This window comes from Falco biarmicus, chromosome 5 (genome assembly GCF_023638135.1).
Source record: "Falco biarmicus isolate bFalBia1 chromosome 5, bFalBia1.pri, whole genome shotgun sequence".
Classification (NCBI taxonomy): Eukaryota; Metazoa; Chordata; class Aves; order Falconiformes; family Falconidae; genus Falco; species Falco biarmicus.
This window is the reverse complement of record NC_079292.1, coordinates 81,305,246-81,331,492: the sequence shown is the minus strand read 5'-3', so window position 1 is coordinate 81,331,492 and position 26,247 is coordinate 81,305,246. Positions and strand designations below refer to the sequence as shown.

General features: G+C 34.9%; 1 protein-coding gene across 6 annotated transcripts in view; it reads right to left on the bottom strand.

Moving 5' to 3' along the window:
* CCDC91 (coiled-coil domain containing 91) overlaps nucleotides 1-26,247 on the bottom strand; it is a 150,049-nt gene that overhangs the window by 23,639 nt on the left and 100,163 nt on the right. For 5 of the 6 annotated variants that reach the window (XM_056341289.1, XM_056341287.1, XM_056341288.1 and 2 more), the window contains exons 9-12: nucleotides 24,751-24,843; nucleotides 24,498-24,566; nucleotides 22,581-22,757; nucleotides 11,922-12,035 (exon numbers count right to left, since the gene is read on the bottom strand). In XM_056341289.1, the coding sequence (XP_056197264.1) occupies nucleotides 11,922-12,035; nucleotides 22,581-22,757; nucleotides 24,498-24,566; nucleotides 24,751-24,843 (453 nt within the window). Of the gene's footprint in view, nucleotides 1-11,815; nucleotides 12,036-22,580; nucleotides 22,758-24,497; nucleotides 24,567-24,750; nucleotides 24,844-26,247 lie in introns of all 6 variants that reach the window. The other variant, XM_056341293.1, reaches the window with a different exon arrangement.

Here is a 26,247-nt window from a genome sequence, read left to right as displayed (position 1 = left end):
TAGTTTGAGGTACAGTAGTGACCAATTACCTGCTTTGATCATTAGAATTTAGAAGACACCTGGTAATATGCTGGTTTTTATTTTTATTGACTTCAGCCTTCCCCAGTTTCTGGACAGTTTACCAGGACACTGTCAACATGAAAAATCACATTTCTGTCTGAAAGTTTCATATCTACTTGTAAATAACCCCTAAGGTGACTAAAAAATGAAGTGCATTTGTAAAAAACAACTCCAAACACTATGCTATTCCTCCAGTTTGTCTCCTTTTCACTTACTGAACATATGATTGAAGGAACAATAGGAGACTGGAAGGGGAATTGTCTTACTTTCCTCAGTTCAGCATGAGTTAAAAGAGTGGCTAGCTGCCGTACAACACACGAGTTAAATTCCTCCTCTTCCAGCTCTACATTTTCCTCGACAAGTCAGGTACCGTAGAAGCTGTGAGACCTTACTCACTCTGAGGCAGCCACTGGCAGAGAGGCAGGCATACACAAAACAGGCAGGAGGCAAGTATGATGGTGATATCCTAGAACTTTTTCATGCAACAGAACGCTAGAAATCAGGGGGGACCAAAAGTCAGCCTGAACATTCTGGGTGGCATTCTAGCTCTGAATAAATGTCTCCTCTGACAAACAGACATGTACTTGCTCAAGTCAGGATTACACAGCAGTTTGAAATCACTAATATTTAAAAGATCTGATGTTCTGAGTTAGGAGCCTATAGGAACAGATTCCTTGAGTGACTGCTCTCCAGGGGGAAGACATCCTTTAGGATCATAAATATTCCTTGAGTCCATCTTCTGCTGCCATAATAAAATAATTTCACTGCTTTTATTTCTTTTCCTTGTTCTTTCTAAGGAAAGCTCAATGCAGCACTGTGTATCTTCCTCTGAGTAAGGGTGCCTTTTCTGCAACTTTCGCACCTCAGAAAGGAACTGCATTTTTTCAGTTGTGGCTATAAGCTTATAATGAAAGTAATTTTGAAAATGTCTCCTGGGACATATTTTTTTCCCTAAAAAAAATCCTCATTATTTTCCATGAATAAAAATTGTGCAACACACAACAGCTACATATCTTGTGGTACCCACAGCATGGGTAGCATGAACAGAGAACAAGACAGGGATAACACTACAGCAAACTCTATTTGCTGCTGCAGCTGCTAGACAAAAAAAAAAGACGACAGTGGTGAGGGCTGACCACTTGGAATAAAACCAAGTGCATTTATTCATCTAATCTTGCTATGGCTCTGTCTCTTCCACTTAAAATACACAGAGTATATGGACAGTAAAATTACTGAATTTGTGGGAACACTTACGGTAATCCTTCCAAACAGAGGCTCACAGAGTTGTTCATATATTATCTTATTTTTCAAAGTAAATCTCATTTACATTGCTAACAAGATGTATGTTTCACTAAAAAATGTATTCCAGTAAAATACAGTATCTAAAACAGGTTGTCAAACTGATAAGCTTTTGACAGTGTTATTTGTTTTCATTCCCAAAAAATGATTACAGAAATGCTTTAAAGTAACATTTCACTCTCCTGCCATGGATGACGTGCCAAAAGCATGCATATTACAAGTAGGTTCTAAGTACCAGGTTTTAATTTCATAATTTAATTTTTAAAAAGTCTTAATGAAGTACATGTATCTATTACTTCATGACATGGAAGCATAACGGACTTATTAAGAGCTTGGTTCTCCAAGTCCTGAGACAATTAACCACAGAAATATTTGGAATTAGACCTTGAGTCGCAATTTAATTTTTTCCATCCTACCACTTTCCACAAATGTGGTGGGGTTATTTTCCCTTTTCTGGTAGACACAGAAGAGTTGATTGCACATATGCCAAAATAAGAACTTCAACCAGAAACGTCCATATTTAGTACTGAGGCAACAAATGGTACAAGAGCCACAGGTAGGTCCTACAAATGTGGTAGCTGCTGCTTCTTCACTGGTCCTCTTGAGAAAATGGAAAACAATGAAGTGCCTCCCCTTGTACTTCCCCATGATGTAGCAGAGAGTCAGTGGATTTGGCATTTCTTACAGACATTACCTTGCTTTTTTTAAAAAAAGAGATACAGTTGTGTAAATTATTTTTATCCACTGTTCAAATTGTTTTCATAACAAGAACATAAGAATTGGCTGTATGCAACATGTCATTACATGTCAGACCGATGTCCACCTAGCACAGCGTCTGTCTTTTACCAGAGGCAAACAGCAAGCACCTAGAAAATTGTGTAACAGGAGAAGCATGCACTGATGCAGTTTCTATCTTAGCCAGAGCAAAGTATGTTTGCATTTAACAGCTCTTGATGGAAATTTCTTCCAATAAATTAGGCTTTTTTTTTTTTTTTTTTTTTAAGAATCCTTTAGGCTTTTAGTGTCTACATCTGGTGGAAAGGAATTCCATATTATGGGAAAAAGTGTATCTTCCTGCTTGTTTTGCAGGTGACATATTCTAACTGTATTCACTAGACCACTAATAAAATATTTTACGCATTGTTAAGTGCAAGACTTCATGAATTAATTGTATGATGCAGCGTTGAAACGCATGCATGCAAACAGAATGAATTGTGTGATCAGAACACTCTTGTACTGTCCAAGTTACAAGATAACAGTTTTGAGACTTCTGGTGAACATTTTTACAATATGATAGCTAAAAAAAACCCATCGACACGATGAAGGAAAAGTCAACCCTGTCCACAAAGCAACTAAAAAAAAATTATAACTTAAGTAATTGTTTCAACTGCACAAAAGATCAGGTCAAATACAAAGTGAGGGGAAAACCCAGGACACTCTCTTATGTACTGTCTTTTCATGATGTATGCAGAAAACAAAACCAAGTGATGATACTTTGATGATACTTTTTTTTTTTTAAAGAAGAAATTCCAATAAAATTGAAAATAATGCAAAATACTAACTTGCATCTTTGCAAGTACCACACATCCATTTCAAAGTAATCCCCTCTGAAGTATTCAAACAATGTCTTCCAATTAAGATAGGAAAAAAGTTATAAATATGCTGGAAGTACCACAAATGTTGTAAGAGTTATGAATTATCAATGCAACAATGTTAATTCTGATAGTGTATCTTTAAATGTAAAAATCAGTATCAAGCAATAATTGCTTTATTAACACTTTATAAAGAAACTGAGATATACCTAGTATTTCCATATTTTAAGAAACAGAAATGGTAGCAGTTAATTTTCAACCTGTCTTCAAAAAACCACTCATATTCTAGTTTTAAGTGATTTTTTTTTTTCACTGAACACCTCATGTTTCTGCTTATTCTTCTCTGCAGCAGCCATGTTGGTTAAAATGATCCAACAGGTACCAAAATGAAGTGAATGAGAATTTGAGCATTTTGAATATTAAATAAAACTAAATCAAGTTCCTCTCATGACGTAGAAAAAGAGGAAACAGAACAAAATATCCATAACAAAGAGATGCTGCAAATTTGTAAACGCTAAATTCCTTAGTATATGGTCGGTATGTTGAAGGCAAGGGAAAGATTAAAAATCATTCACAGTTAACTTAATGCTAGAATGTAATTTAATTAATTTTCTACTTGAACATTCTCTGAAAGCCAGCTTTATCCATGGAGTTGGGGACTAAAATTGTTGAGGGATTAAATAACAGGGACTAAACAACCTGGGGAGTAAAATACATTGAAGGACAGGATCTGCTATTATTTTTGAGATTGGCTTCAGTTACGTTAAATATTTAACAATGTTGCCCTAGTGCATGATTCAGTTTTTATAAAACTAGCTCTTTATGTTTCTGGCAAAATACTGGTACTTTAAAGATTAATCATTTGCATTTTAAATCTTAACCATAAAAAACTAATTGTGGTTGTCAGATGCTCAGCACAACACATCTTCATGCTCTTACTTCTACTTATTTCAACCTTTAGTGTCCAAGACAGCAGATCCAGTAGATCTATATACCCATTCTAATTTATCAAATTTCTCTCAATAAAATTCTCCTAGAAAATGTAGATATTGGAACAGAATATTCTAGACTAAATAACATGAAAAGTTGGTAGAAAATGTCATATGAAAGAAATCTGAAAAACTACAGGAAATAAAAATTTCTGCACCAAGATGATATTTCTGATCACACTGGATCTAATCTATTCCATATTAATGTACAGTCACATTTTCAGAACTGAATTAAATTATTTATTTGACACTACTGCAAATCATTCTTTTAAAACACAAAATGTATAGCACTGTATATATTAAAAAGTCATCCACAGGAATGGAGAAAAAAATATTAAGCAACAGTGCATAAATGCCTTGAACAAGATCTAGTATAAGTAACCATAAAGAGAAAAAAAATATATCCAAGTAATTAAATTATTTAAAATGTCAAATGACCCCACAGTAAAACCCACCAAACAGATAACTGAAAGGGTAATAATGCCTGCAAAATAAATAGGAAAATTCAATTAAAGTTCTACATTCCAGGATAAAGCTGAAATTTTTGAGGCACTTGTAGTCACACTAAAATCAGATGGAACTTTTACCGTTTATTTACAGGGATACTGGATAAAGCGCCTTACACAAAAAGGGTTATAAAACTCTTCATAGATGAAAGAATTCCCAAACAATTCCATATGCAAAAATAACGAACAATTACACTGATGCCACGGTACAGAGAGAACAAGAATTAGAAGGGCAAAAACTTCTCAAATTTGTGACCACATTTTAATTGCTCTGTATGGATGCAGAACAAACTAACACAAAATCATTGCTACAGTATTATTTTGTTTCCTAATACTTTTACAGATATACACAATGGACAGAAATACTATTTGGAAAGCAGTACCTGCAGTGATAGGACTGTATAACCCTCTACTGAAGAAAGCAGTAAAGAAGCAGAAGTGAAAAGTGGTTGACCTTGTGACCAGAGGACTAGGCTAGGAAAGTAGTTAGGCAAAAGAAGACCCACATTGCCAAGGATCATCCTGGCCCCTACTGTATCTCCATCTGAATGGCAAATTCATGAACTGACTGATTACTAATACAGCTCATGCCATAAATTGGGAAAGGATTACTCTAAGTGCTTGAAAATGACACTTCTATGACCACTTGGGAAAGGAATTATATATAATGGCAAAAGATTGATTTAGATAACCCAGAAGTCCATTACAGTCTTATAACCTTCCTATTCCAGAAAATCTAATTATAAATAAAAGTGCTTTCAGCAGCCAATGTGCAAAATCAGAGAATCTGACACAAAATGAACAGAACCCCCACAACCATCACTGTATGTTTATTAAACAAACCCTGGACTTGTGAAATACTGTATTTTAGTCAATAATTACTAAATTGCTGGGGTAATATTTGTGGTATATATCTAAGCTATGCACTCTTGCTTCAGTTCTCACTGATGAAAGACTAATGAGAGACTGTGACAGAAACTTTTAAGTTATTTTTTGAACCCTGACATGCAGGACTGTTTCAGAACATGTACTTCATACCTGTCAGAATAGATGGTTTGAATTTGACCTTAAAAATCAAACTCCATATTTTGAAGTTCCCTCTGCTCCCCTACAAGATTTTAAGTTTACTACTCTTCATCAGGAATGTGTAGTAGTGGTGGTGGTGGTGGGGGGAAAGTAGACATACTTGGCAATAGTTTTACCACTGACTTTTTTTACTGGACTTATTTGGTACTTCCTGATTTTGAGAAACAACTTAAGCGGTCTTGTTTGTTTTTTTTAAATATACAATACTGCCAGAAAAATGAAGCCTTCTTGCACTTCAGTTGTGAATCTTAAGACGGGATACATCCTCCTTAGAAATAATAAATTTAACAATAATTGTAATATACCTGCATAGAAAACTATAACTGGTCTTTTCCTAGAACTCACCAAGTTTACATTCATAGTTTGAGATTGAACTGAAAGCAGCAATTTAAATATTAAATATATAGCAGTGAATTGATTGTGAGACCACTTCTAGATTTTCTTTGTCTGATACTGAAATAATTTTTATGGCAAAATTTTACAATTCCTGCCATGTGAAGTAAACAGAAACAATTACAGTGCACAAAATAAAGTATGTAAACATATTTTTGCAGGATCAGGTCTACAACGATATTTTCCACTGGATAGTCCATTTGGACAACTAGAACAAACGGTAACTGGTAATTTACTTTTCTTTCTCATTTATTGTAGGGAAATATAGCATGAGTTTCTTCCTTGCTACTGTATAGCAGACCTTTGGTTCATAGTAAGTTTAATGATACTAGTATATATGCAATCAACAGGAAAGAAAAACAAAAAATACACAGAGACGATATAAGTGTAAATATTAATAGTATACCAAATTCCCATATTTTCTTCATTCTATATGCAGTTACGGTATAAAAAGCCTCACAGAAATTTGTAATTAAATGTACAGGCACTTGGACTAGAGGGGATTGGTTGGACTAGATGATCCCTTCCAATTGAAATATTATATTCTATAATTCATATGCAAATTTTTACTTCCAGTACGTTTTACTGCTAGAGTGCAGGTGGATCCATGCACCATTGCACCTGCTAGAAACAAAGTTGTGTGAATACCTAGGGAAAATATATAAAAAAAATAAATCCTCAGTTGTTAGCTGTTGGCATTGAAGATCTCAATTTAATTTGAAAACACTTAATAGACCAATACTGACTGAATTCAATCTTTTCACAGATTTTTAAAATTATTTAAAAATTGTTTTTATTAAGTTGCTTTTCTTGCTTTCTATCTGCAAATTAATTTAAAAAAGATCATCTCTGCCAGTCATTTGAAATATAAATATCTTTCAGGAATTGTCTTCATAGAACAGCAGACAGTAAACTCGATTGCATAAAAAGAAAGGTCTGTAGTTTCACATTGAGACTACAAACAAACGGCCAAACCATAGCCTTTAGGAATACTAACACTACTTCAAAATAAGATTAAGAAGCAGGGGAGATTAATAGACACCAGTAGTGACTTTATTTTATTCAGATACTACGTTTCTGCTATTTTACAATTTAATTCAAGCTTGTTTCTTGTTCAGAAATTAACCATTACTCCTGTAAATCAGCTGGCTGGGCTTCTGTCAGACCAAAGGATTCAAAAAATTCACCTTTACTACCTTATAACAATTCCTGTCTTCCACCCTGCAGCTTTGTGGGCTGTTGTGCCTGGTGCAGGCTGCACCTCGTCTTCTCCACACCTTGGATCAGTGCAAGGAGACCCAGTGGAAGCAAACAACTAGGGCAAAGGTGTCGTCCAAGCATTACACAGGACGCTAATGTACTTCTCTTGTTCTTCCACTCACGTATTTGGAATACTTTCAATGTATCTCCAAAATTTCAGTCCATCTTGTAATTGCATTGCACACAGGAGCCAACAACAAACGTGAAAGCTCCTTGAAACTGCTTACAAATCTTGCACTTTGGGACAAAGCGATTTTTATAATTAAATTCAGCGCTAGCAAACTGAAGCAGAGTGTTCAGTGAACGGGCCAAAGGCCGACATGACAACCATGCAGACGGAGCAGGGATGGGCCTAGCTGGTCTATGTTCCTGGCCAAGCAGTGTGTACCCATTCATCAAGCCTGTAACCAGAAGTATTACAAAAGCAATACCGCCCGACAGGTCAGTGGCAGGGCGCTGCTATGGCTCTGCCTCAGGCCAGCAGTTTGGGAACTCTAACACTAGGCCATAGTTCACATGGCATTAGACTCTACTTCTTGCCCTGATCTCCAGGTGATAAACACAAATATGAATGTATATAGACACATACATGTAAGAGCCTACGCACAGACATCAGTGTGATATTTTATCAAAACAAAAATGTTAACCCTTAAAACCCCCTGAGATTCCACGTAATTACAGGGAACCCCTTCACATACATGCAGTACAAAGACAGACACAATAATTTTTCAAGAATTAATGCAAAAAGCTGGTAAACGCTTCCCAGTTACGCAGTGAGCCTCAGTGGCTGGCCTGTGATTTACTGTATCTTGGGGCACCTGATGTGCTGGGGTCTGTCACTGTACTGGTCATTTTCAGAGCTGACAGATGACCAAAGACCATAATGTAGGGCCAGAAGTTACAGGATTATGGACACCAGGCAAGAAAAGACAATACTGACAAAAAAGTTAGTGAATCTTGAGCTCACATCAAAATGGACAGACTTTGGATGCCCATAGGCAAGCATTCCTTGCTCTGTACTCAACTCACTCCAACCAAACTGAAAGATTTTGCTTGCCTCTACATCCATGTCTCACAGATATAGGTGGCACACAATACCGTGCTTTATCTATGCACTGGATACAAACCAAGAATAACATTTATTTTTGTGACAAAAGTGAAAGTAGTAGCATGCCATTTAATCGTACTTCAGTGCCTATTTCCTTTGTACCTGTGTGCTACACTTCGCCTCTCTCCCCTCATTTCCCACCCCACCAGCAGGAAGGTAAAGCATTATTTTGCCTTCCTGATACTTCTATGCAAACACAGACATCTCAATACTACATGGCCAAATATATTCTTAGGCAATTTATAATAAGATTACTTTCTGGACATAATATGTATGTACCTTTGCTGGAGAAAGCAAGTCTAGCTAACAGTTCTAGCAAGTGTATTCAAACTTAGAAGAATTTTTCAAGGTGTTTCCTTCACACCTTATATATCCACATTCTTAAGATGTTATCTGTGGCAACATAAAAAAAATATTCTAATATAAAACTTTTCATTCAATATAGAACAGAGGAAATAAAACAAAGATCACAGTATATAAATTAAATTGTTGCAAATAAAGTGCTATACAGCTTTAAAAGTGTGGGATTTTATTTGCAGTATGAAAAAGGCATAACTATAATGCATTTCCCATCTGTCATTTATTGCATGAAAATATATGTTGCCATCAGAGGTTTTTTTTGTTTTAGCTTGCAGCGTCCTTTAATCAAAGGTGAAGAATCACCCACAAATTCTCCTCTAGCTTTAGACACCTTGGCTTGAATACAGAGCAAGTATGTTGGGCATTTTTAGCATGATGATATGTTTGCATTACTTTGCATTTCCTCCTCTTAATTTTAATCTTACCAACCTCTCATTTTTAGTATTAAAAAAAAGGCAAAAAATTTGCTTTTTTGCACATGAAAAAATATGAACAAAGAGACTATAAATCACTTTTTGTTTCACTGATACTTAAGGTGACTAGCTTGTGGGTAACAATGTCAAACCTATTATGTGTAAAACTACTTAGTTTAACCCCAAGTTATTTTCCTGTGAAATACTTTGAAATATGGTGGATCTGAAACCACTCTAGGTATGGAAAAAAAAAAAATGCATATGACAGGTAACAGTTACGCTGGATTTATGGTTAAGCCTCTAAACATTTAAATCATATAGTGTTTTGGCTCTCAAAAGTAACAACTATTTTAAGATAGCATAGCTAGAATACAGCAGAAGCCAATTTTGGAACTGCAACTGATCTCTATGGTTTAATTTCAATATATACGTTATGTTGGCACAAATTATTTCTACAAATAATTATCAAATCATTCTGTTTTTTTCAAAGGCTCATTCACAATCAATTCTTTCTAACTATAAGTAAGTATTCATTATTATATATAGTACAGTATAATGCTGGACTACATTTATAATGTACTGCAAAACTTGTGGGACTGCCGGATTCAATTTTTTTAAACTGTTATGGAAAATATTCTAAGAATCAAAGCACAAATGCAGCTTTAATTGCTCATAATGTAACTGGCCAAATATGCAATTAATTTTCTTAAACTGATATAAAAACTATTATACTTTTACTAAAAGAAAGTTTTAATCAAATAAATTACTAAGAAAGTTACAAGCTACTGTGAAAACAGGTATATACTACATTTGCCATGATTGATGCAATGTACTTCGTAGTATTACAGAATAAGCTGGATAAGAATCTGTTTATGAGTGTTTTCCTGAAGCACTTAACCACTGCTAACTAAATACCATTGTGCTCATGTCTCATGGTTTGAGGGATTCTACAAACTTATTTTCAAAATAATTATGAAACATATATGGTGTACACTACCTTTGCAAGTGTGCAACTGGGTGTCCCTCAAAGAAAAAAAAAACACATCACTGAATCTCAGCTAGGAAAGTGAGGCACTTTCCCTGAGTTTTTTTCTAGGAATTCCTTCCTTAAGCTGCTACTTTTTAGTATAGTCCATAAAGTATATTTATTACTCTGACAGGTGCATGGGCTTTGACCAATGTCCATTTACTCTGCCTCTTATGTTATCATATAAAATCTATTATCCAAATGATTTGGAAGAGAAACATCTTCCATTCTCAACTTGAATACAGACAGACTTTATAAATCTTACAACAGGAAAAGTTATCCTTCCTTACATACATATATTTTTTTAAATGAATGGATGTGTGTCAATTGCTTTACATGGGAAAAAAAGTTGACTAAAATACTTGGATATTCAAGAACTCTATGAAATTAACAGAAACGATGCTCCTACTAGATACACCAAAGAGGATTTTGTGTCTTTGAAGATACTGTTTCACTGATTAGTGCAAAATTCACAAGGACAAGACAGATTTACAGTAGTCAGGCAATGGAATAATGACAATGAATTCTGTGTGTGTAGGTGGAAAGAAAATGGAAGTTTCCATTCCTGATGAAAATGGAAATCTAAGAGATTAAGGACAGATGAGTTGCTATTGAAGTGCCTGCAGTCAATTCCAAATGGCATCATCTAGCTGTCAACAGTGATGAGTCTGCACTAGATGGACTAGATGATCTTCATTAATGATCCTATCGACCAATTTATTTCTGATGCAAGCTATTTTAATAGTAGATCTATTTCCACTTTCCCCACAGCTTATCCTTTGTAAATGACCAACTTCAGACACAAACAACCACAAACACCCTCATGGATTGTGTTTTGCCCTAACTGTCTATTTAAATGTTTTTTTCCAATATGACCCCATATTGATAAATGGAAACTTCTCCACGCACAGCCTAATGGAAGACAGCTCATCTAATAGTAATCTTAACCAGTAGTACAGTGAAACTTTTTGAAGTTAAATCCTATTTCCCAAAACATTATTCAGCCCATAAAAGCAGGGAATAAAAGAGGTCAAACATTATTTCTACTTTCTTCTCAGGAAACAATACCAATTATATTCAAGCTTAGTGATTTTGTTTATTGAGAATACTGAAATCACTGAATTTGATGTCAGGCTGCTACTGCCATATGGAAGAAATTTTTTAAAGAGCTTCAAAGGGAAGAAGTGTGATAATTTTTAATTCTCCTACTGAAAGTGAATTGAACTGTCTTTTAAGTTATATGTTATTGTTTATACAGCAGCAATAACCTGCAAGTATATAGCATTGACAGAATACCTGAAATCAAGTTTCAGAACATTACAACATTTCATAACAAGACCAGTCCACTGGCTATAAATCATGGTCAATAGAATACCAATACCCTTTCAGGCTGTCACATAATATGGGTTGAGAGGAATAGTTAATGACCTCTGTGTGCATGCAAACTGCACAATAAAGCTTATTTGTGAACATAACCCAGCATCTGTTATTGATCCTGAAATGCTTTCAATGAACTGAACTCAGACCATAATTTGAATTTGACAGACTGCATTTATACCTCATCTTTAAGTTACTGCAGTAAGAAATACTGCAAACTTCATTCCATGTATTCATTTCTGCTTTTCTGTTTGTGATGAACTTAACATGCTATAAATACATATGAAGAAATATATCACAGTAACAAATTGTTTAAAAAAAGGAGTGATAAATCTGAAGACATACCTCCTGATTCCATTTTCTTGTGCATTTTAAGACAGGTTGCAGGATTAATAAACTTCACGAATTTCTCACTGCATGAAGTGAAACCCATTAGCCACTGGTAACTCACCCTTTTCTGCTCTTTAATATATTCCATCAGTTCCTCTCTTGTCTTTTTCACTGCTTCTTCAATTGCCTTTTCACTTCTTTTTTGCTCCTCCATTAATGCTTCCTTGACAATTTCCTTTTTAAAAGGAAAACATGTAAGTGTAAACATTAAAAGTATTTCACAAATGTAATACAGGTCGTCCCTTTCCCTCCTACTAAAATTTTATCATGACCACACTTCTTTCTCAACTATAGTTATCTGAAATGTATGAAATACCTTTACAACCTTTCTTAAATTCAGTACTTCAATCACTGAAGGGCCTAAAGACGAGAAAAATAATCACTTTAAAGCTATGTTCATAGATACATGATGTTCCCTGAGAGCAGAAGAAAAGGAAGCAATACAGGTATTACACTCCAACAGAAGCAGGGATATACGAGTTACTATTAATACAATAGACTATTTCGGTTAGAAGGGACCTACAGTGATCATTTGGTCCAACTGCCTGAGCACTTCAGCGCTCACCAAAAGTTAGAGCATGTTATTAAGGACATTGTCTAAACGAGTCTTAAACACTGACAGGCATGGGGCATCGACCGCCTCTCTAGGAAGCCTGTTCCAGTGTCTCTCCACTTAAGTTCTCAAAGTCACTGTCTGTCTTTGCTCTTTTTGTCAGTCATTACAGTAAATTATCAACTGATATAAAGATTATATAAATTCTGGTATTACCTATTGCTACTGTTTTAAAGACTCAGCTGCATGTACCTCCTGTCAGTATATGCGCTCACTTTTCCTTCATCTCTTTCTTTGCTCTTTCTTGTTATGCTATATCTACCTTTAAACTTTATTCTAATTTAGATTTTGGTTGCAAAGGTAAAAACTGGCCCTTATTTCATCTTTGGCTTAAAAGAATACAGCATTATTTGAAGCTTTTAGTGTTATTTTAATAGATATAGCAAATGGGAAAGCCCAGTTTCCCATAGGAAGCTGAGGAAGAGTACTCCACAAATTGTACTTGATGTACAACTCCTCCTCCTCCCCCGCCTTTTTTTTTTTTTTTAGAAAAAAAAAGTCTGATCAGGGGCTGAAGGACTACATTATAGTCACAAAGCTAGCTTCCTTATAGGACTTCATGTAAGTGTGCTTGACACCAGTTAGAAGATGAGAATACCTAATAAAAAATAAGATAGTCAAGTATTAAATTGACAAACCACATTCAATCATATATTAGGAATCACAACCAGGTAATTACAAAATATGTATCTGCAGGAAGACAGAAAGAAAAAACCCACAGTGTACTGTATATACCAGAGAAATCCAGTCAGCATTTAAAAAAAAAAAAAAAAAGCAAGCCATATAATGGCTTGCAATTTTATAGGAAAATTCTTTTATTTCCACACAAGGATCAGGTGGCAGTACTAAATTTTATCTAGGAAATGCAACCACAGACTGCAATGCTAGTGGTTTTTCAGGAAATAGTAACCCTCAAATTATAATGTCTGTGGTTATAAACTACTACAAACTACTTCTGAAGGCAGACATGGTTAAAGTCTGCATGAGTGGACTACTCCTCTTTCAGACTTTGCAAGTGTATTAAAAATAAACTGATCTAATGGCAGGGATCTCTTTTAACTCAGTGCCGCCAAGTTGTGTGCTCCTTTACACACTCAAAGTTACAGAACATTTCCTTTTAATGAAAAATGCTTTTCTGTGTCCTTATGGAACCACCATCATCTCCATAAACACTGGACACACTAATGTTTCTGCAAGAAGGTGGAAAAACATAAGTAAAAAAAAAAGCAAAACTGAAAATAACTGAAAAACATAAGTAAAACAGAATAGTTGGGTATCCTCTCAAGAGAAATGCAAGCAAACACTACCACTAAAAGTTGAACAATATGGTAAAGGCCATAGAAACTGGATAAAAAGTCCTTTGAAAAGCAAGTTGTTCTCCAGCACATGACATGATACTACATTGTCAATAGTCTGTCTGGATAGGAATCATGATATTGCAGCAAAAAACCAATAACTTCTTGTATGAATCCACAAGATATTGAATATGAACAGCAATGTTATGATAGTCCAAGCCTGAAAAAATATTTTTTTTTCTTCCAAAGATTAACAATTTCCCACCCTATCAAAACCCTACAAAGTCTAACAAAGTTATTCCGGGAATTGCAGTAGCAGATATGTCGGTTTTGCTGGGTACTTCAGAAACACAGAAGAAATGGAGTATTGCAAACTCTGCCTCCCCCATGGGATTCTGTAACCTATGTATAAGATGAAGCAACAAATGGACAAAGGAAGATTGATAAACTGATACTATTTTGTAGTCCCTTAATTGGCAAGACACTCAATGCTCTGTATATCTTTATATATATGAGAAGAGTTTTGAGGATGCATGTAAGTAAATGAATATTAGACGTCACATGGAAATCCTCCCAAGTACAAAAGCATCATAAAAGCAGGGAATGCAATACCAATTTAATGAATGTTTTATAGGTAAAAGTTGATCTCCTAGTAACGAATACTATAAACAGAGTAAATAATGATAAGAAAGAGAGAAAAACAAACTCTGAGGAAGAGATAAAAAGCAGTTTATAGCCTATTTAACAAAGAAAGTGTGATGGAAAGCCCAAGGTAAAGGGCTGGAAAATGAATATTATGGCAATATTCTGAAAGGACATGCTATTGTTAGGACAAAAAAAACCCAACACATTAATAAAAATAGAGGGAAAGTGGGAGCTTGCATAAAGATTGAACCTATATTTGTTAGATATATCATCTCTTACAGATTCGATGTCTAAATGACCAGCAACCTGTAAACAAATATATTTACAACCGGTTCTGAAATAAAACCATGATACAGTCCTCAGTGACAAGTAACACGGTTGGTGTTGCAGGTACGAGAAAAAATTTGGCGAGTGGGAAAGAAAAAAGACTAAGAGACCTGTTTAACTTCAAATGATGTATTCAATAAAGTGATACCAAAGAGATTTATCAGTGATTTTAGTGCAGACAGAAATAGCACTCAAAGTGGGCATGGAGGAAAAAGTGAGTTAAGCTTCCAAATTCCACCTGAACGAAGACGAAAACTTGCACAGAAAGCATTAAGCAACTATCTAAATCTAGGAAGGCAATAGTTCCTGATACTGCTAAAGAAGCTCAATGCCATGAAGTACCACAGAAAACTACTGCCAAGCGCTACCCATTAATGTCTTGCCCCTCTGCAACATAGGGGTTCCCAAACTAGCCTCCTTAATAAAATTACCGTTATCACCTGTGGCATCACACAGAACCAAGACACAAGTTCTGCAAGTTACAGGAGGCACAGATCATTGGAAAACAGCTCTGTCTTACAAACAGTATGATGATTTCAGAATAATAAAGTTGTAGGAAATATCATAATACCATGTAGCACCTCACTTGAAGTGGTAGAAGAAACAGATTTTTGCAGCAGCATCATGGGAATAGCAGTTGAATGTATTTTTACACATAAGCAGTTCAGGAGAAGTGTATCCATGAAGGAGATGAACAGACAGGCTAGAAAGATTACAGGAGATCAAAGGAGAGAACTTCTGCAAGGACAACCCTGAAAACTACTGTGTACAACAAAGAAAGACTATAAAGACAGATAAGTAGATTCACAATATGAAACTCATTCATAGATTTTAAAATCAGGAAAGGGGCACATACTTGCACTCAATGTTCTGTATTTTTTTAAGGTAAGGAAACTGGTGCCAATAAACAAAATCCCATAGTTTTGACACCTAAAAAAGGACACATCAGGGGATCTATCTGCAAAAGTAGTCTTACTGGACAATAAAAAGATAAGACAAATGTATAATGCCCATATTTTTTCTTTCATTATACACCTACTGATTTGACACATGAGAAAAAAAGCTGTTTCTAACAGATTATAGGGCTAAGAAAGGGCTATTCTACAGCTAATAAATCTGACAAAGCTAGAGCGGGAAATAACTTTATAGACAAACTTTTTTATTTATTAATTCTTCCAACCTTCTCAAATACTGGCCAATAAGGAAAAATATTTAGACAAATAATAATTCTCAAAAAAAAATTAACATTTAAGTTAAGCAATACTAAAAAAGAAACAAAAGGCAGTTCTTTCAGTATACAGCCAATGCCTTCATGTTTTCACGTACGTATCTTTAATTCACTTACATATGACTGGGTATGGGATTCCTCAGGACATTCAGTACAAAACTGATTCTGGCTTCCCAAGACTATCAAAAAAAGCACTCCCTCAAACAGATGAGCATGAATACCAAAATAGTTTTAATAATATCACAAGTAAGTAGCCATTCATTTTCTAGAATTAAGCACCGTGTGTTCTAGACGTTTTGCCTTTACCTTCTAAGCAATGGCATATACTGGCATTCATAAATTAATGGAAAAACATTAAACATACTTTAAAGCCCACACAGTGCAGAAGAATAAATTTGTTTTCAACTATCTAGATATTTGCCAGTAAAATTATATTAATGCATTCCAAGATCATAAATTACAATTTTCTTGTTCTGCAAGAACACCACCACATGAACCCTCAAGAGTGTGAACATAATTGCCTTGAATACTTAGAGATTTACTCAGCAAAGACTATTGGGAAGTTCACAATTATTTTCCATAAGCCTTTTAGCTAACTTTTCTTGCAAAAATATTTTCTCTTTTTATATCTTAGTATATCTCAGTTGTGGCTTGGCTGAATGAAGCACTGCAGCCTCAGTTTTCCTGAAATACTTTCCCATTGGTAAGATCATTTTGCCTTAGTGCTTTTGCTCATGTCCAAGAGGAAGCAGAGTTTATGTCAGTTCTTTTAATAAATTAAAGGCTTTTTTTTTTTTCCCCCTAATTATTTGCAGCCTTCAGAACACTTGAGTCTCTAATGTATCTGCTGTGTGAATTATGGCAGTGATGAACTCAGGCTCTTTTACCCTCGAGAATTAGGGTAAACTACAGTAAGTTATTCACAGTATTTTAAATTTAAGCCTTCAGGAAATGACAAAGGTGATTCTTTGCTTTGAGTGCTTTAGGAGAGTTATTAATTTCAAACTATGACACGGACCTAAATTTCCATGGCTCACTCTGCAGCTGCCAGCTTTCACTTCACTTGTAATGAATTTTCTTTAAAACAAAAAATGTGGTACATAAATTCTCTTTAGCTTCTTTTGCTACTTCTCTCCCCCACCCTGATTTCACCTCATTATGTAACTGACTATTTAGCTTTGTAAAATGATAACAACTACCATGCTGAGATCTCTGCGTGTGATAGCATTATAGCTACAGTAGATACTGCTATAGCTACTCTGCATTGCCCACTAATTACAAATACAGTATACCATCTTTCTATTTTACTCAAAACTGTATGCATCTCATCATCTTATATCCCCAAAGAATTTCTGGATTTCAGGTTTTTTAGAGTAAAAATAAGCGGAAAGACGACGACAATGGAGAGCACTGTCCTTTGTTTTTTCACTGAAGTTTATAGCTGTACATCAGGAGCTGCACTGCAGTTTTGAATTCTGCACAGAAACCTTCTTGTTCAGCCAAATTACCTGCTACAGTTTCTCCTTATCTAGAGTGTAACCCTTCTTTATTCAAATAAGTGTTCTAGAAGAATCATTCTAGCAGAAGAATTTCACCAAGCATTCCTTTCACCACTGACAACTACCAAATATATTACACTGTCCTTGCAGAGAAGTTGCCACTGTAAAAAATGCTATATAATGTATCAAAAATAGAAAAGAAAATACTGGAGACTTGCCAGGCTACATCTAGCCTGCTAAAATATATGAGTTCCTCATCCATAATGACTTTTCAATGTGTTGTAAAAGGATCATGATGTCACTGTGCAAATGAACATTATCTTAAATCAAAAGACCACTCATTTCTTTCACGGAGAGCTTATTTTCCCTGATTTCAGATGCAAGCCCGCCCTCCCTCTTCTGAATAAACCCAAAATAATTAAAAATATCTTATAAAAGCACTATTCACCTGGGTAACACACATAAAACCTGAAGATGCTGCTAGTTTCAACCAAATGGAAAGCCTTTTGGACTTCTAATACCTTACAGCCTCTTGAGCCAGTGCTCTAGAAAAACTTTTACCATTTCTGTGGTGATGTAATATATCTCATTTGTCCCTTCAGAGCTATAAGGCTTCAAAGAACAGTATCTTCAATTTAATTAAAAATCCCATGTTTCGAAGTAAAGACCCAAGTCACTGGAACAGCAAAGCTTTCATGAAAACAAATGCAATATTCGTGTTACTTTAATCCTTTAATTTCTTAAAAAAACCAAATGAACAATCAAACAAAGAAAAAAAAACAAAACCCAAACAAACAAAAGAGAAGGGGGTATGTCAAGGTTGCTCCATCAAGGTGAGATGTTAACTCAGTAATTCTCGGTTCTTACTTCCACTGTAAGTTTACTCTGCTGTTTCATACTTGATAACAAAATATTTTATATTAATCATGAGTTATTTTTATTAAACTGTCCCTAAGTCCCCAGATTTTTCTCTGAGAATGTTAAATTAATAAAGTAAATCTTACATGGAAGTAGCATCTCCTTTATCTGCAGACTCAATATTTACCTGATTGCGGACAAACAATTTTTTTAGGTCAAAGTTTTGTCAGGCATGAATATCTAAGAAATAGATATTGATATAAATGATCTTCAGAGCTTTATTTCTGCTAAAATTGCCTGACCGAAGAAATGTTAACTAGTGTACTTCAGGTTTTTTCCCAATTGCTTTCTCATATATAACCATGTTCTACAAGGTTCTTCTAGTGCATGTATTTAAAACTTGGTGAAAAAAAATGACATTTTATTTTATAAGGAAAACTAGTGGATAAGAAATTCCTCAATTAAAACACAGAATCAAAATTTCTAAACATATTTTCTGGTCTAGAAGGTAAAGAAGCCAACAATTCATATCACTATGACACAGAAATTTATTTTCCCTCATTTTCATCACTTAAATATTTTACAGATACACAATGCTGCTGCCGTTTTTAAAATATGTCCTTCCCATCTAATTTATCAATTCCTGGCCCATGCATATGACAGTGTCCTTTTCCCTAATAGTTCGTCTAGTTGTGATTTTCAGTGTTTTACATTGATGTGCTTCTTGTCTGTTCTTAATTTACAGCCATTTCACAGAAATTTTTTTATCTGAAGGACAGAGTTGCGGGTTCTTGGTTATGATTCTCAGTGTCTGCTGACAGTGTAATGAGCTTCTACTACCACATTCACAATTCTGTTGAGGTCCTGTCTGGCTGTCAAATATGGGGTCTCAATTTCTCCTCTTTTGTTCTTATTTAGCTGTGACATAGACCAAAATATACTTAAGCCACACAGATTATAAAGTGGGTTTGTATCTCAAAGAAAATTATACAAAGTTGAATGTCTTCAAATTTTCCCATTCGTTATTCCTAGATTTACTTATGGATGCCATGACTGGAATTCATTTTGCATCACATATTTGCAGAACTTTTGTAGATTTACAGTATTAGTGAAGAAAAATTCCTTCTCTTTTATATGATGTTTAATTTCTTAGTTTTAGATCAAATCAGTAAAGCAAATATCTTCAAATTAACTTAGAGCAGAATGAAATTAAATTTTAATCTAGATTTCTATGACAATTATTGGTATGACACAAGATTAAAAAAGATGAAGAAACAAATATAAATATATCTTTTCTTTCTCACACACAGATTATTTCCTCTGGTGATAAACTGAAGAAGATAAACTAAGAGAAGAGCGATTTTGTTAAAAACAAGTCAGGCTTCTCTTTCCTAGTATTATGTTCCAAAATCATGTGCTAGTCAGCACGGAAGTTTTCTTTCTTGAAAGAAGAGTACTGCTCTTAAAGCTCTTTTTATGTCTGATACCAAAAGGTTATTTTGCATGTTCCCCTACATTCAGCTATGCTCAGTTGTTTCATTACTTGGTACTAAACATAATAATAGTATCAAGTGACAATTTTGAAGCAGGAAGCATAAAGAATTATACAGCACAGAATAAGGAATTAAATGAGGCAAGTGTTACACAGCCACAATTTTACATTTCGTTGTCTAAAATGTTACAGTATGTCTTTTGGCCATTACAGAGCTGACTTGACAGATTATGTTTTCTAAACAGTAACTGCACAAGAAAGTCAATAGTGCAGTTACAGCTCTTGAAAGAGAAATCTTATAGTAAAAAAAATACAAATAAGAATCAACTCTGAGTGGAAGGCTCTACTTAAAAAAAAATAATGTCTGCACACAAACTGCCCGTAGTCCCAAATGTTTTTCTTTGCTAAACCAACATAACATCTGACAACCTGTTTATAAGCTATCAGCTGGCACATGAGCACTGCAGGACTTCTTTTGTCCTCAAGAGAATTTTTGTAGTTGTGTTTGTAACAGCAATGGCCTAAAGGAGGCAGGCAAGTTCTTGGCAGAGGTAACAAGTGAAAATTCCTGCAAGAAACAGATTGCTACATGAAAGTCCATCCTCTCTGAAGAATTTGTACTGGTTAATTGGAGAATAAAGAGTGTGACTTCAAATATGCTATACATTAATGTGACAGAATATTGGAAATCTCAAGAAAAATCTGCATTTTCCTTAATTAGGAAAATAGATTAGGTATTTGAAAAAACAATCGAATTCAAAGGAGAAATCATCCCATATTATAACTGGATAAGATGTATTATACCTGTACTATCAAAATTGTCAGAGCTATTCGGTATTAAAAAAGATGTAATTAACTAATGCCAATGACTACATCAAGAGCAAGACATATTTATAGGAGAATTAATCACAACACTCTCCAATACCTCAGTGCTACTCACCATCACAACTACAACACTAGACTCTCCAACAACTACCAACTGCTTGATCAACTAGCAGCTTGAGCTGAAAAACCTGTCCTGTTGAAAGGCTTGAATTTCTTCACCAGAAAAGCACTGACAGCTCAGTATATTTAAGACTTTGAACGAACACATCCATCAATATTAAAATTCTTCTAATATCCTGTCTTGTGACAACTTCAAAGGCAACATCAGCAACAAGAAACTCTGGCAGTACACTCCACAGGGAAGGTAAATGTACCCTGAGTCACTACATCAACTTAATCCACCACCCACAGGGCATTTCACAAGCTCCTGAAATCCATAAATACAGAAACCTGGCTGACCTTGTGCATCCAGCTACAAGACTCCTTCACCAAAAACCCTCAGGACTTATCAGATCTCTCCTTGAACTTCATCACCATAGTCATCCTCCTATTTATCTCTTCATGTTCCACAAGCTCTAAAACTGTGGTGTTTTTCTTTACTGAAGTAAACAGCTACTCTATTATTGTTCTCCCATCTATTAACAGATTCTTTTACAGCACTAGTACCAGTTCTCATTCTGGATACTCTAAATGATTTGTATCTAAACCCCAAGCAACAGTTCTCAGCTTGAATTTAGCTTTGAAGTCAGCTGCTTATCTTTTGTTATAAAGGCTTTGAGTGCCTGAAGGCTTATCGGTACAGTAATATTACCAGCTTGAAAATGTATATCTTACTACTTGATAACTTTATGTTCAGAAGACATAACCAAGCTATATACAAAGTAAAATCATTTTATTTACACTAGAAATGTAAGCAACACATAGTATAATAATGGCATGGCATCAAAAAAAACTTTGTGTAGTTGATTAGGTATGAGGTTAATAATTCTGTTTAACGCTGAAAAGGGAAATGGGATCTGTCTCCAAAGAGTTGATTTTTAAACTGCTGTGATACACTATTTTACTTCAAATTCTAAAGGTCCTTTCTATGTTGTTGTCATTCAGGACATGCAGAAAATAAAGTCATATGAAATTCAATCACCTTAATGAAACACATCTTACTTAAAATTCTTCAGCCTATAACATTCAAGTATGCCACCAAGAAATCAGTGAATTAACAGGGTGTTCCCCCCAATATTTCCAGCATCAGAAACTACAGAATTCAACTTTTGGAAGAGTAATATAACTGCTATCACAACATATTTAATTTGTAATTCCTACAATTGTTAAAAGCAATATTGGAAACGTCCTTCTCAATTTGTGTGAAGTGACATACAATTATACTTATAGAAGCACCGCTAGAAAGCAACTCCAGAAACATTTCTGGTTCATTACTGGTTTAGAGGTTTCCAATCTTTATAACCCTCTTTTTACTTTGTACCTATTCTGTTTTATCGTCTTAGAAAAACACCTTTTTGCTAAGAGAGATAATGGAATTCCAGCAGAATAAGGAACAAATCTAACATATTTTCCTAGGTATAAAAAAGAAAAAGTCACCTGAACTGTCTACAACATAAATGCCACTATCTGAGCTAGTCATCTTGGGCATCTTCTGAAGTCAGTGAGCAAACCCAGCCACTTAAAGGGCATGATTCATCTCATTTCAATATATGTACCTGAAAGGGTTGCAGGAATTTTGTTCTGTATCTGCCAAATTCTTTCCATACACATAGTCTAGAAAAACAAACTGAGAAGATTGCTGTGCACTGAAATATCAACCAGGTGCAGTGAAGAATGATAGATGTCACAAAACCCAATCTACCATAACATTAGGTAGACATTCAAAAGAAAAAATAAAATATACAAAGCAGGTCCATGGAAGGGTAAAAATATACTAACCTGATTGTGTTTTCTTTGCTCTTGCATGGCTTCGCAAACAGCCTGAGCAATTTTCTCTTTATGTCTGTCACGTTCTGCTTCCCACATTTTTCTTTCTTCTGCATGAATCTTCTCCATATTTCTCCTCTCCTCCTCTACTGCTTTCAGAACAGCCTCCCGCACTACTTCTTTTTCAGCCTTTGCAACAAATCAAGCACAAATAAACAACCAAAATACCCAACATGGGTGCCTAACTCATATATATTACTTCTAATGAGATCTATGAGCTGACAAGATATGGGATGTGAATATTTTCACTTCTGAACTATGAACTTACAATTACATTATGGTGCTATCAAGCACGTATTACCACTGGACAATGACTTTGTAGTTACAGAAAGAAAAAGAAAGTTACAAGCAAGGGTCTTAAATCCCCATCTGCTGAAAAAAACAATATATCATAACTAGTTTGTTTAATGCCACGACAAAGAAAAACAACCATGCAGCAGAAACCATGTAAGAGTAGGTCCGTCATGGGCCTTCCCTACAGTGCCTGATATTCTCATACATGTGATACTCCTGCGCTTATCTACAGCTGTCTAATGTCCAAAAACAGTCTGTTTTCTGTAAGTAGCCAATACATACTTAAAACCAATGTGTCTTCCCTCCCAAAGCTCCTTAGCTATGCATCCTACAAGTACTGGTTAGTTTGGGTCATTTTCCAATACAAGAAATCATCAGAAGACACATATGGAATTTGAAGTAACAAGGAGAGCTCTACACCTGCTGAGCCACACAAATATATTTACCAGCAAGACAATCATTGCTAAATATCTACGAATAAGTAATGGCAGACTGAAGTTCAAAATTAAAAAAAAAACCCACAGGCTGACAAACAATACCCACAGCCCCTTCAGGTTTAATAAGCTTACAGGTCTTCCCAGTGCCCTTGGTGGTGGTTATGGAACTGGTCAGGCAAAGTTGTAAATGGCAAAAAACACTGGGTTCCTCAAATGCCTACACCTATAAAGCTGTTTCTTGCAGTTCATTGGGACTTGATGCTTTATTTAGACATTTATAAAATATAATGAAAATCAAGTTAAAAAAATGCCCTATATAATTAAGATATTTTATTAAGCACACATTTCCCCTAGGATCAACCATGTAACAGATGATTCTTGGATCACTGAATGTTATTCAGAGGCGCTTACCTAGCATGCATATATTACATTATGAAGATAAAAAGGAAATTATAATATAGCCTAACCAACTGTGCTAGGTACCATGCATGGCTAGTCTTCCCAGATCACTACACGCTACTGAACTCTTGTATAATCAGTATTAGAAATGAAAGATAGCTTAACATTTACAAAATTACTGTCCTAACCCAATGCACTTAAAAATGAAAGAGACAGAAGACATATCTTAAAAAGCAGATGCTCACTTTTAGTCAATCATCTTAAATAAAGTAATTGAAAGCCTGTTAAAATGTCCAGACTTTTACACCATTTATAAAATGGTCTGTCCTCACTGAAAAGGACCATGTGACCATAACAAAAGTTAAATCAGACACAATGCTAATTGTCTTATTAAGATCATCAGTTGACCCTGCTACCTAGCTCTTCAAATTAAGATGTGTTCTTGTCGCTAACCGAAAGACCACGAAAGCAGGTATTTAGGTAATGCCAACAAATGAACTGCCATATTGTCACTTCTTATTATAAACTAATTCAGAGGCTATCTTCGATACCAGTTACATAGACTATCTGTATCAAGGCACAGGATGTAGCACATATATCCGTGATCTATAGAACGGCTTCTTTTACATACAGATGAGAAGACAGAGCTTGACAAATCTATGTGAGTGAGTTGCTGAATGGGCTTTAGTAATGATACACATGGAATCATGTTGCATGCCTGCTACTTAACAAGAGATACCTTTGCAGCAGCTGCCACAGCCTCCTTACTTCTTTGTCTTTCTTCATCCAAACATTTGTCAAGCACTTCCTGTAAGTGAAATTAGTTATGAAAAATTAAAAAGCAACACACAATAGAGGAGTGGCTAAAATTAATTTCAGTCAAAGTGCTTGAGAAAGCTTCCTCTTCCTGTCAGTAACTGTGACAGGATCATTCCCAATGAACTTCATGGTGCAGATCAAACTCCCTTTTTTTTGGTAAATAAAAGAAATACCTTGTGTTTTTGTGACTGCTGCATCAAAGCTTCTTCTATCTTTTCTGATAGCACTTCCTTCTCTGCTTCCAAAATGTCAAGAAGTCGCTGATGCTATTGGGAGAAAACATTCATATTATTGTAACCACAGTCTGCTATATTATTGTAACCACAGTCTGCTAGTAAAACAGACAAAAAGAACTCACTCAAGACACTCAGGTTTGTCAGCTGCTTACAAAATTACTTCAAATGTAGATTCAGTATAGCGATATCTACAGCACTCTGTTAATTGAGCTCATGTCATGGAAAAAAAAAGCAACCAATAACAAGAAATAATTACCTTCCTAATTATTTACTATTTCCTCTCAGTCTGAAGAGAATTTGAAAACAAGTTGGAAAAAAAAAATCATTAAATAAAAGCAACAATTAGAAAATTTATAAAGATGGTCTAAGTAACACCACACTTTAAACATTTCATTTAAACAGCTGCAGAATTTAAATGATGCTTGTACTACCTCTCAGTTATACGTACAAAGGGCAGAAGGCTAATTTATTTTTTCCAACCATTTGTGATGCCATGAACTTTGAAATCCAGTAAATGAGAGCAAACGTGAATGCTGTTTTGTCCCAGCTTTCTTGTAAACTGGAACATTTTTTTCAGGGAGAAAATGAACACTGAAAAAAAATGACCATGTAACCTGCATTTAGATGTATAATCTGTCACTGTTCTTAATCACAACCCATTTATCTGTTTTTCACTAAACCAAATAAAGCATTTGAAAGATGTGGGTTTTGTCTGTAAGAGGTTAGCTGCTTTCCAAAACTGAAAAAACTGGAAATTATTGAGGTTGGGAATTTGTCGCAAGGTAATTGCTAGCAAGTACAGTACACTTTTTAACATATTATTTAAGAGATACTGTATTATAAAGATGACCAAAAGGAAAGTGTAACAGTAGAGGTTTATATTAATAGAAGTGTGTATAACGAACATAAAATTTTTACACAAACACTTATGCAGGCAAATACCCCTTTCACCAGCATTTCTAAGAAACACTCATTTCTGTTTCACGAACTTTATTATGTTTTAATTAAAAGTGTCTCTAATGGCAGCTAGAAATACATTACTAAACTGCAATACTATATTTTGAAAAATATTTTTTAATTCGAAGAATAGAATAGAAAACTTCTAGACAGCTTTATAAAATAAAACACCTATCTGCCTTTCCAGGATAAACATGTAAAGAGGCATTTCCTTATGAATTTACTTAAAATAGGTCTGAATGAAGCAGACATATTCTAATGGAAAACACCTGTGGGAGGAGTGGTGAAATTCACATCATGGTTATACTTAATGATGTGTAACTAACTTTTCTTGTGGACTCAGTATTTTCAGAAATTAGCTTTAACTATCAGGGCATTTATAGAAATTTTTTTTTGCCAGTAACTCAAAGATGAAACAATAAATATATTTTATTAGTTAAATGATCTCCATGACTCTTCACTTGACTGACTGCGCAA